Raw genomic sequence first — 13,038 nt, 5'->3', positions numbered from 1 at the left:
TTGAGAGTCCCTTACCTGTTCAGAGGAATAACTGATTCTCATACACTCTTGTGAAATGTTCTGGTGTGAGGTAGAGACAATCCCTTTGTTCTGGCAGGAACAAATGCTTATGTGTAATATCTAGGAATTGTTTCTCATTTTTCCTAGGGAAAAAAAAAAAAGGCAAAAGCAGCAACACACCTTTGATACAGAAAATTGAATTTTTTACTCCTAATATCTTCCGTATATAAGGGAAATTTCTTTTCCAATGAAAAATCTACCATTACTTGTGCACTAGCATACACTGCTGTCTTGGTTTAGGAAGACAGGTATCTGCTAGGTAAAATTACAATCAGAGGCTCTTTGGCAAAGATTTGGGAAATAGGAATAGCAGTTCTTTACTAGTATGTAATACAAAGCAAACAAACACAAAAAAACTCCCCCCCCACCAAACAACTACAGCATTAATGACAAACGACAACAGTACCAAGAACCTTGAGGGCTTTGTTTCACAAAACCCAGGGCAGTTTGGTTTCGGTGTCCCTGCAGGATCCTCAGAGCACCAAGCTGGAACAGTGGAAAAGTCCCGGGCTGGTAGCTGGGATGGCAGGGTGTCCCGGCAGGCAGGGGCAGGATGTCCCGGCAGCGCAGGGGGTGCAGGGTCACGCTGCAGCAAGAGGAGCAGCGCCGAAGAAGCTCGAAGGCGAGGCAGAAAAGCGGCGCAGCTTCTGCTCGGCGTGCTTTGCGGCGGCTGAGATCCTCGAGGAGCGGCCGACACGCGTCTCCCGAACGCCGGAAGCAGAAAAGCCCGCAGCTGCCTCAAGCTGTGTCTTTTACCTGCGTTATCTCCCCCTTCCACCTTTTGTCCATCTCTTTGTTTCAGCCAAGCACTCTCAAGTATCCAACACCCGGTCCCCTTGGCAACCCGTGGGGAAAAAATTCCCCAGAGAAAGAAGGAACAAACCTAACCCCCAACAACTGCTAAGTCATTGGTGCTACTTAAATATAGCACTAAGTAATCATAATTAGTAATACTGCAGTCGCAAAGAAAAGAAAATGAAAAAGCCCTCTCAGGAAGTTTGGGGACTGGTAATGGCTTGCAGAGCATTAAAAGTTAGACAAGTTTTCAACTCCAGTTGGGGTTTTGAGGGGCTGGGAGCAAGAGGAAGTCTGTGCTTCTTTCAACAAACCAATAGACTACTCTAACCTGGTGGAAACATGACCACTCTGAACTGAATCAGTGGCCCTGTCTGATTTTAAGCACTATTTCAAGACCTTAGTTTAAGTCTTGCAGGATCATGACAGTCCAGTGGGCAAGTGTCTCCAGCATACAACACAGAAAGCCACATGCCAGTATAAAGTTGTTTTTCAGTGGGAGCTTCACTGATTGAAAAGGTTGTCGCAAATAGGTTTAGATTTGGGGGTGTCCCCTCTCTCCCCGTCTCTGGCTTATCTCCTTGCCTCCTTCAGCCCCTTCCCTTGTCTCCCTGGGCAAATGGTTCCTTTGCTGTGATCAGTCAGGTAGTGCTGATTTTTATCATCAGGACACTTTTTCAAATGCTGTTTGAAATTCAATATACAACTTTTTAAACAAACTATGCAACCATGAAAATGTTTTAAAAATGTAATTACATTTGTTTCCTCTGAAAGTCAGCTGTTGGGAGGAATGATTTATTAAACTTTAGGAATATCTACTTTTCTCCTTTCAATCAGAAAACATTTAATAGCAATGATTTCACTCCCAAAAGCTGTACAAGGATTGACAACTTGAGGGGAGGTCTGGAGTTCTGTCACTTTCTTAACAAAGAGAAATCAGTGTGACACTCACCTATTGACATGCTAGTGCAGTGATACATTCCTTCAAAAGCTTTACATGTAGCTTTCACATTATCTGTAAACCATTTCATTGGAAGTGTTGGATAAGAGAAAAACAAGGATGTGGAAAAGGTGTAGGGTGTCTCTCTAAACTTACTATATTATGTAATACGTACTGTCAACTACTATTAAAAGAAATCCAGCCTCCTCAGCCTATCAGTTCCCTTATTCACATTCAGCTTTTTCACAATCTCTGTTCAGGTGCAACTTTCTGTACTTGTCTCTGGGACCAGCTTCATTTGTGCCATATCTGAATCAAAACCCTTTCACCATTTTTAAGTGGTCGAGAAAAATACATGGCTTGAAAATAAAACTGGTTTTCATTCTGCCCTTGTGAAGGGAGTGACTTAAAAAGAACTGGACATTTAAATTTCCAATTTGCAGCCTACTTTGCTCTTTGTAGCCTGGCACATGTGCAGTAGAATATTTATTAAGTTATGAATTGCCCTATTATCCCAGGTGCCCTGCAAAGGCAAATGCAATCACCTCCCTGCTCTGCTGAACACTTGGGCCATTGAATTTCAGGCTGGGTCGACAGCAAAACTCAGCCTCGTGCTCAGAGAAGTCCAGGGGTGGTGCATGGTGGTGCCTCTACTGTCAAAGTGTCCCATGGCATCCTTAGCTACTGGCAGACTGGGATAGATGCCAGTAGACTTTTTTGTTCCATTTGCCTTCTTTAACTGGTTTTAAGGCTTTTCTTTGACAGGCAGACAAATATTTGGCAGCTGGGTTAACTGAAGCATAGAAAGAGCCTCTTTAAGCGCTGCATGAAGGTATTTGCAGCAGATAAATAGCTAGAACAAAGTAAAAGTAGAGTATTCCACGTAATTTTAAACATAACCATTCATTTTCTGTCTCTATTTTCATTTTTGTTGTAGCAGATGAAATTATGTACACAGATGCTAACACTGCAAAAATTGATACACGAGTCAAATGGTAAGCATCCACTTAAAGTTCCATTGAATTTACAAACATTTGTGGCATATTGTGTAAAACAGTTTTTGTTTGTTTTCTTTGCTGTGGTATATCTTACCACAAAATACAGAAGCAACCCATACTTCTTCAGACTTATGTTTTCATGCTTCCCATCCTACCTTCTGAACTGAGGATGTGTCCCCTCCCGAGTTATGAAGAATTAAGTATTTTTATTGTTTGAAAGCAGTGATGTTACCACTCTCTTTGTGGGTTGAGATAAAGCATAACACCCAAAAAAAAAAAAAAAAAAAAAAAAAAAAAAAAAAAAAAAAGAGGGGCAAACAACAGAACAAGTCAAATAAAATAAATAGCATAGCATCAAGAATCGTATCTTATGCTAAGTTCTTTTAAAACCTATTATGAAATGTCTCTTGATATTTCTACTTGGGATCCAAAGGCACTAAACATTCAGTAATAGTTATGGTAATTGAAGATTAATATAGAATTATAAGCTTCCATGCTTTTTCTTTTTCTTGTTTCTCATTTTTCCTAGAAATTGTTTAGTACAGTTGCATTGTTCCCATGCTTCTAGGCATCTTTTCTTGTCTTTCTTGTAATTACTTGACTGCTAAAATAATTGTTGCACTTCACAGAATTCAGGATAGCATGTAGAAGTTACTTTTCATTGTAAAGTATGAAAAAAATTGAATTTTGACCTAAAACCATTCCAGCACTAATTAGTATTGGATCTTATCTGGGGATTCAGTTTGAATTAGGTAAAATTACATAAAATCTCTTAAGTGCATTCTGTCAAGCTTTACATGTGTGCCCATTTGAGGAAGAAGAGGAGACGTGTCAGGGGAGATTGGGATGGTGAATGCCATTTGGTATAAAATAAAAGGAAAAAAAAGCCAGAATTAGAACTTTTAACTTATGCTTTCCCTTAGTAGACAATACTGTCTGTATAACCAAGAAAGCACAAAATACAAGACTCTAATATGGATATTATATCCAGGGCTACTGCTGTTGGTTACTACCCATGAGAATGCAAGGACTTTACAGCATCTTCTTTATATGTACTTTCCAAAATTAGTAAATGCAACCAGGTTTGGTAGTTAGGCAGTGGGAGATTAATGAGAAAGAGCTGAAGTTTCCATGCAGGCTGTGGTTACCCCAGACTGCTATGAGGCAGGAGCTTACCCACCCAGTTTTGAATAGTCAGCTCTCAGTGCTGCAGAGCTGGAAGTTTCAAAGGCAGCTTGTGCTGCTTAGGGACAGAGAACATAAAGTAAAACAAAAAGCAGCTCACTTTGAGAAGCTGGCTACTGTGACATGGCATCCCAGGGTCCCAGAAACAGCATTTAGGTTGCTGCTATTAAAAACAAACCCCAAAACAAACAAATAAACAAACAAAACAGAATAGTTGAGTTTCCAAGGAAAATAATTATATCAAGCTGTGAAACTCGGTAAATAGTAAGACACAAGAGATCTGACCTTTACATTTACCAGCTGGGAGAAATGAGGCTTTGTTCCTTACCCAGAACGCAGTCAAGATGTGTGGTGATTCTTATTTGAGGAGGTATACTCTTGTTTGATGTTAGCATCACATAACCCACGCCTTGAATAGAGCATACCTGGCCATCATAGATATTCCAATGCCACCATTCCCAAACTTACACTGATGCTGCATCATCTGAATCTGTGCAATACTTCGATAAATCTGCTGTTTAGGCTGATCAAGCTACTGGCCATCAGTTCCAGAAACAAAGAGAATAAATAAACTAGGTAACAGTAGCCCTTTAACTTATAAGCATGTCTTGCTCACCACCTGGAACTGTGTTGCATACATACATATGGGGAAGGAGTGATAAAGGACAAAACCAGTTTATGGAAAGGGAAAAATCTGGATGAACAGGACCCCCTTAGAGCTGAACAGAATCCCCTTAATGACACAATTGTCCGCAACTGCTCTGCTAGGATCATGTGTCTTCTACTAACACTTTATTTGGAGGTATGCAAGTGTGACAAAGTTAAGAGCGAAGTACAGCTACTCATTAGCTCATTCCAGCTTTAGAAGCAGGAAAGAATTTTAAAAACGCAAAGCTGAGTCCAGATGAAGAAAACAAAAAGGATAAAAGTCTGGTGGATTACATATAGAAATAGAGGGGAAAAAACCTTCAAGGAACTAACATAAACTTCATATTTTTTTATTTTCAGAATATCAAGAAGAAGAAATCTGCCAAGATTCTCTGGCAGATCTATTGATGTCAAGTTTTTAAAAGAAAAACAAAACAAACAAACAAAATCCACAAGAAAAACCCACCCAAAAAACAAGACCAAGACTACCCCCATCTAAACATTTTAACCTGTTTCCCCCCCCCCCAAGACAACAAAGCCATTAAAAAGAAGCAGAGCAATCCTTGTGTGTACATTGTGCCTGAAGAAAACACAAAATAGGCTCAAGCTAGAAGGATTTTTGTTGGACAACTCAGGAGATACCTGAAATTCAAACATCCAAAAATGTTATTATAATTGCAGAACTTCTGTGGTTAGAAGTGACCTCTGGAAACTCTAGTCCAACCCCCTCCTTCTGGAGGGTCAACTAGAGCAGCTTGTTCATTACCATGTCAAGTTGGGTTCTGAGTATCTCCAAGGATGAAGACTCCTTAATCCTCCTGAACAACCTGCTCCAGTGTTTGACCATCTTCATAGTAAAAATGTTTACTCTTGCATTTAAATGGGGTTTCCTGTCCTTCTGTTTGTGTCCATTACATCTAGTCCTGTCACTGAGCAGCACTGAGAAGAGACTCGCTCCATCTTTACTGCCTCTCATCAGTATTTCTACAAACTGGTTAAAATCCTCTTGAGCTTTCTTTTTCCAGACTGAACGGTTCCATCTCTCAGTTTCTCCTCACATACAGAGGTTCCAATCCTGTGATCAACTTAATGGCCCTTTGCTGCACTCCTGGTCCAGTACATCCGTAACTTTCTTGTTCCGGCAGAGTCCTGAGGTGACCACGTTGCCACAGATGTGTCTCACCAGGGCTGAGTGAACACCGGGGAATAATCTCTAGCAGCGCTCTGGAAGAGCTGGCAGCCGGCTTTGGAGCGCACCCTAGATGCTGTTGGCCGCCTTTGCCGCAAGGGTGCATTGCTTGCTCATGTTCAACTTTGCGTCTGCCAGCAGCTCCAGGTCCTTCCTGCAGAACTTCTTTCCGACCGGTTGGCCCTGGGTGCGTCCTGTTGCGGGGGTTATCCAGCACACACTGCAGTTCCCTGCACTGGCTGCCATCAGCAGATCTCTCCAGCTTGGTAATGTCTCTCTGAACACCAGCATCACCATCCAAGATACCGACTGCTCTATCCAGTTCTGTACCATCTGCAAACCTGCATAGGGTGCTCCATCCCATCATCCAAGCCTTTAATGGAAATGTTAGCCTGCATGGGTCCAGTGCCGATCTCTAGGATACACCACTAATGACTGGTCTCCCACTGAACTTCATGTCACTGATCACAACCCTTTGAGCCCAGGTAGCTCAGGTAATTTTCAGTTTCCACTATTTAGTCAGCACTCCATCAGTTTCTCTATGAGGATGCAATGGCAAACAGTGCTAAAAACCTCCCTAAGATCAAGATGAGCAACCACCACTGCCCTCCAGCAGCCAGTAATCTCATAGCAAAGAACTACTAAGTTGGTCAAGCATGATTTCCTCTTCATAAATCCTTGATGATTATGCCAAATAACTTTTTTGTCCTTCATATGTTTACCAATGATTTCCAGAGTTATTTGTTCCATGAATTTTCCAGGGATTTAGATGAGATTCACTGGCTTTAGGTTTTCCAGATCCTCCTTCTAGGCCATCTTGCAAAAAGGAGTTACATTTGTTTTCTTTCAGACCTCAGAATTCTCTCCTGGGCACCATGACCTTCCAAAGATAGGCAAGAGTTGCCTGGCAATGACATTGGCAAGGTCCCTCAACATTTGTGAATGGATCCCATCAGGGCCTATGAACTTCTGTACATCTTGTTTGTTTCAGTGTTCCCTAATCTGATCCTTCTCTACCAATACTAAATCTTCCTTGCTTCAGACACCACACTGGTCTCTCAATACTTGCATATTTATTATTTATGTTTGAGTTTAATCAGGAGCTCCTTGTTTCTTCTTGGAGGCATCCTGTCACCTTTACCTGATTTCTTGCTGATGAGGATGAACCAATCTTGAGCTTGGAGAAGGCAATCCCTGAAAATCGACCAGGTGCTGTTGGCCCTTCTATCCAGGATCATATCCTGGGGAAGTCTTTAAAAAATTCCTAATTCAATGAGTGACATCTGTATGAGATACATTAGCAGATTCTATATTAAAGGAAGTAACAGATTCATAGACATGATTTGTTTAGAAGGAGCCAATATTGCTTTCATGGGAAGAACTGCACTTCACAGTTGTGTTGGATCGTATTGGAATTTTTTAGGAGCACTAACAGCATGTGGATAAGGCACTGACTGATATGTTCCCTTAGGGTTTCCAAAGGTATTTGAAAAATCCTTCACTACAAACTTTTGAAAGGTACTAAGCAGTCACATTTAGGAGAGAAAACCCGGGGCTGGGTAAATCAAAAGACAGGCACGGGGGTTAAACTGTCAGTTCTCTCAGCAGGAAAAAGTGCCAACTGGTGTTTCAGGGGATCCTCTGCTGCCCAGCACATCCACAAATGAAGTGCAAGAGGGGGAGCCAAAATATAAGCAAATTTACTGATGGTGGCGATATTTAATTGCAAGAACCAACTACAAACAGGCAGAAAGAAATTCAAGGTATATTGGTGGAAAGTGAGGCAAGCAGGCAAAATTATCATCACACAGAACCAAGGATTTTGAGCTGTTAGGCTTGAGATAGTTCTTGATTAGATTAGCATTAACTCAGAGCTCATTAGCAATCAAAAACCAAAACAAACCTTTGAAGTTAATAAAAAAGAGACCATCATTATGACAGCAGAGTATAGTGTGCCTACAGCTCGAGTGCTGTGCAGAGTTCTCTCTCACACTATCAAAAGAGAACCCCATAAACTGACAGAAACATCTGCAGAGCTGATTATACTTCAAGAGTAGACCTCGGCCATTCAGTATCCTTCTGTCAAGTACAACAGAGAATTTGAAGGGTGCTTGATTTTTCACAGAGGCTCAAGTAGCACTTGTTGATGCTAAAGTATCATTAGGCAAAAATCACTGGTTTCTAGCAGTGTAAGCATCAAGCTTCCAAGACTGGCAAAATAAATACAACACAAGCATTTAGGAACTACTAAAAGAAATTAATTCCATTTTTTATTCTTTTGAAAGCTGCAGAAACAGTTTTAGTTAAGGTTTCATGTCAAGGTGAGGTAGGTCAGTGGCTTTATCTAAAATTTTATCTTGCATGCCCTCAGCTAATCATTTCAAAAGGTAACTGACTTATTACAATAACATCTGTAAAACAACTTATTTAATAAAGAAGTTATACAACACTTATGCAAAAAAAAGTTCTGGTTCTATAGCATAAATATTTTGACAGAGAAACACAGGAAAGTTTTTCCAGAATTTACTTCAGGGCTTTTGATTACAGACAGCATTTTCTATTTCCACTTAAGGGGGAAAGAAGACCAAGAAATAGTTAAGCTTAGATATGCTTTATAAACCATTAATTTCAATTACCAACCCAAATACCATAAAGACCTACAGAATCATCTCAAATTCACATAGTTGCTCATTTCCAGGATTTCACGGGGCTAAGAACAGATGTGTGTCAGAAATCAGGAAACTGGCTCAATTCCTTTGGGATTTTTTTTTTTCCAGAATGGAAGCAAGGGGGAGGAAGGGTAAAGAAGAAAAACAATTTGACTGGAACATCACTCTCTCTCCTGTCTTAAAAAGAAGCAGAGGCTTTGAGTAGAATGAGAGTATCAGCTACAGCAGGCAGCTCCAGATAAGGGTTCAGATGTACAATTATCAGTTCTGATAAGTCAGGGATCAGAGCTTTTTGTCTTCAGCGTTGCCTACAGCACTTCCTTTCCCAGACACACTACAACCAGATTAGGAAAGATAGCAGATAAGACATAAGCAGTGCAAAGGATAGTTCAACAGTATATGGTTTGAACACCAGCAGAGGAACATTATTACTGCAGTAAGCAAACTTCCTTTTCAGTACTTCCAGTATCTTGTCCAATACTGAGCCATGTGTTATGAAGAACAAATAATCCTCCCTTTACCATTCTTTTTTCCATGTGTTATGAAGAACAAATAATCCTCCCTTTACCATTCTTTTTTCCCCTTTTTAAAAAACTCTACTGTCCACAAAATGTTCTTATAATACTTCAAAATTTTCAGTGTTCCAACTAGCAAGTTGCTACTAATACACCTGATAGCAGGGAAGTCTTATAAAAATGACAGGTTGTTAATGCATTTTCTTACTCTTAGTAGCCTTAGACTGACAAAAAGGTTCTTTATTTCAAGCAAGGACTATGTGAATGCTTCACATTTTCCATATCAGAAGCAACATATATACTGAAATTAAGTACATCTAAGAACAAGTTAAATAACCCACTGACAATCTTTATTTATTTTTCCGCATTCATTGATTTGTGATACATACTCATTCCTTGGTAAATGAAGAGGAAAAGCTCAAATGCACTACTTTAGCTAGTGTCAAGAACTGCTCATATTTGACATTTTAAAAATACCAAAAGGTATTATGTATAAATAACCTTCCAAAAGCAGACCCTTATTTGTACTTCACCTACTTACAACCAACAATTTTTTTGCACATCACATTTTCTAGTGAGCAAGGCAGCACACATCAACCAGAAAAAGTCATGTATGCCAACATCTTCATCTTTGCCTCTATCCCATTCCAGGGTAAAACCTCACAGTATCATTAAATCTCTTTATTTTTATTTTCTTATATCAAGACAGTTTGGGTTCTTCTTTTCTCAATTATAAAAAAAAAAACAAACCAGCAACAAAGCCTTTAGATCACACAGGGGCTAAATTAATTACGTTCAGAGGAATGGTGAAGGAAAAGTCCACAAAAGGGATTCACAGAGTCCTGAGTTTTCCTAGAGGCTCTTCTTGAGGGCCCTGAGGCTGGGAAGCAGCTGGTCGGCACTCAGACGCTCCTCCACATTGGCCTTCCAGCAGCAGCTGATGATGCTGTGCAGCGTCTGTCCCGCCGGGGACTGGTGGAACACCTCGGCAGCCAGCGAGGGGCGCAGGTTGTAGGCGACCACGGCGTAGAGCACGTACTGCCGCTCACCCAGGTACGGCTGCTCCCGCATCAGCATCTGCCAGAGGGTGATGGCAAACGAGTAGATGTCTGCTTTGGCAGTGACCCGCTCCCCCTTGAGGAGCTCGGGGGCACGGTGTGTGTACGTGCCCCCTTGCTGGCAAACGCGGGCACTCTGGGACAAGCCCTTCTCCAGTTTCTGGGAGCACCCAAAGTCTCCAATCTTGCACACTCCCTGCTCAGTGATGAAAACATTTGCAGGCTTCAGGTCCAAGTGCACGATGTCCCGTGAGTGCAGAAAGGCTAAGCCTGTCATGATGTCACAAGAACAGCACACAGTCCTTTCCATGCTCAGGTTCTTCCTTCCACATTCTCCTTCATCATCCTCCTCCTGTGTCCATGCATCCCCAGTGCCATAAATTACATGGTGCAGAGTGATGTTACCCACATACTCCATGATGATGGTGCCCAGGCTGTTCTCGCTGGCTGGGGCACAGGTGCTGGCAGCCACCACACGTACCACATTATCGTGCTGGAGCTGGGCCACGTTCAGCTCAGCCCAGAAGCTCTGCCGTGATGCCAGCCGGTTCTTGCTGCTCTTCTTCACCTGCTTCACGGCCACTGTTGCACCATGGTAGGTGGCTTTGTAGACAGAGCCAAAGCCCCCAGATCCTAACGGCTGCAGGAGGCAGAGCTGCTCCCAGTCAATGGAGTACCAGGACAGGCGTGGAGGCAAGCAATGAGTCCTGGCTGAGGAAGCCCCTCCCAAAAAGCTTTTGCTGTCTTTGCCAGGGATAACTAAAGGGCTGCTGCAGGGGCGCAAATGCGCAGAGGGGGAATACTCGAAAGAAAGAAAGCAATTCAGAGGAATAGGTGATGGCATAATACGAAGGAGAAAACAACAGGCAGCTACTAAGACAGAAAACTAGAAAGCTTCCCTGACAGAAAGGACTCTTAAGTGCCTTCCAAAGCCTTTTATCCTCCCTTCACCATTTTCCCTCCCTCCCCCAAATGAACTGCATCTGTGACAACCGTCAGAACCAAATCAGCTTCACCTGGAAACAGTCTACTTCAGCCCTGAAGCAAATATCTAGAAATTCAAGGCAAACGGATTTAAAGCTAAATAATTATTAACTCATAAGTATTTCACATCACTTCTAATCTCAAAAGAAAAAGAAATATGTTCTGCCCATTGAATGCCTCCAGCAAAATGCCCCAGGAGTAAATAAAATAGTGATTGGTGAATGCATTTCACCATGGCTCCAGGCAGGAATGATCAGCATCAGGTGCATTAAACAGCTCAAAGTCTTCGTCAGTGGAAGCAGCTGAACTGGTGAGTGCTACCGTTTGATGATGCTGTGCCAGGCATAAACATAAAAGTGTGTTTGTAGGCACCTATCACTTAAACTGGGACTGGGACAAGGGGACTGGTTTGGGTGCTTAGCTTTGCCCATGCAAGACTGCAAGCTTAATGGCAGCATAAAGACAAATGATTGTTCTGTATTATCCTTTGGATACAGTAACTAGAGTTACACTTAAGTATTTGATCATCTTTCCACCACACCCCACGTAGTAGTACAGGTGTGTATTTTATTTCTGGATCCTTCTTAGAAAAATTATTGCTGAATTTACAGAGCTGTTGTGGCAAAAATCAAAGAAACATAATTTTGTACTAGTAGTCCATGCGGCTTTTAAAGGGCTTTTTTGAATTTTGACCATCTCACATATTTGCAGTGCTCACACTAACTGCCATAGTGTTTGGTACCTGCTGTACTGCCCAGATAGCAGAGCACCCTTATGGGACCTACAGAGTTAAGGATTTTTGAATATTCCAGTATCTTTCTGTACATGTTGACAAATACCTTGGAAAACTTGGAAGCCATTTCCTACCTCTTCACTTTTCAGAACCTTCCTCTGGATGTCAGATTTTTCAGTACAGCTTCTGCCATGAGACTTCAGACTGACAGTGCCTCTTTCTCCAGGGTTCATCTCTGGGCAGCACGGATTTCAGGGGTTTCCTCGTGTTTTCTTTTTTTTTTTTTTTTTTTTTTTTCCCCTCTGTTTGAGTAAAATGCAGCACAGGCCACTGAGGGGGGGTTTCAAGGGTACCCAGACCATGTGCAAGCAGAACTGGAGTGCCCCCCACCTTGAGATGGATCCAGTTGTTCACCTTAATACACAAACCTCATGTCCCGAAGTCAATTCCTGACCCTCCCTAAAATCTAGATCAGCTGGACCAGAGGGTCTCAAAGACATCACTTCTCAGTGAATCAGTGATAGTGACCTTCCCCAGTACTGAGATTTAGTACAATCAGGAGAAATTTGCCACAGCAATTCACAGGGATGCAAACTTGGACCTCAGATGAATGGGAACGGAGAATTTGGATTATCATCTGGCACTGTGAAACAGGCCGGGGAAGATCTAGATGAATAGATACTAATAGGACTTGTTAGCAAGGGAGAGCACAAAGACTAAGGGATGCAAAGAGACCTCACAAGAGCCAGGGCCGTGGATGAGACAGTTCCTGCAGATGGGGCTCCCTGATGACACAAGGCTCCTCCTTCCTGGTCCCTCCCCGTCCAGAAGGGACTCTGGCAGCGCAAGAGGCCCCTGGACCCATCAGGTGCTACCATGCTCCATGAGCTTTCTGTTGTACAGCACGAGCCAGCAAAGTAATACCCTATTGGGGCAAAGTAATACCCTATTGCCCTGCTTTGGGGCATTTCTCATTATCAGTTACACAGGGATGTTTTGGGGGTGGGGGAGGACCAGAGGATCTTTAGTGTAGTTTTAAATATGCAGTGAAATAAGCCATGAAGACAACAGGTATTAACTTTCCTTTCTTGAGCAGCATTACAATGTTAAGCTTGCGCGTAGAAGTTTTCATTTCCAATCTTTGCAGAGAATGTCTTCTAGGCAGCTGAGTTGCGATGGAAATGAAAAGCTGCAGAAAGTGGATGAAGCTACATAACAGAGAGAAAAGATTTTTATGTCTGTTTTCCCAGGGCTAGTAGGGCTC

General features: G+C 42.1%; 1 protein-coding gene across 1 annotated transcript; it reads right to left on the bottom strand.

The window, feature by feature from the left end:
• Nucleotides 1-8,969: 8,969 nt before the first annotated feature.
• Nucleotides 8,970-10,978, bottom strand: MOS (MOS proto-oncogene, serine/threonine kinase). The gene has a single exon (XM_066181086.1). The coding sequence runs from the start codon at nucleotides 10,899-10,901 to the stop codon at nucleotides 9,852-9,854; it is 1,050 nt and encodes a 349-aa protein (XP_066037183.1). The 5' UTR covers nucleotides 10,902-10,978; the 3' UTR covers nucleotides 8,970-9,851.
• Between the last annotated feature and the right edge of the window lie 2,060 nt (nucleotides 10,979-13,038).

Source organism: Chamaea fasciata, unplaced genomic scaffold (assembly GCF_029207755.1).
Source record: "Chamaea fasciata isolate MVZ Bird 193981 ecotype frontalis unplaced genomic scaffold, bChaFas1.0.hap1 SCAF_1, whole genome shotgun sequence".
Classification (NCBI taxonomy): domain Eukaryota; kingdom Metazoa; phylum Chordata; class Aves; order Passeriformes; family Sylviidae; genus Chamaea; species Chamaea fasciata.
Note: the sequence above shows the minus strand (reverse complement) of the source record. Positions and strands in the feature narration are given on the sequence as shown.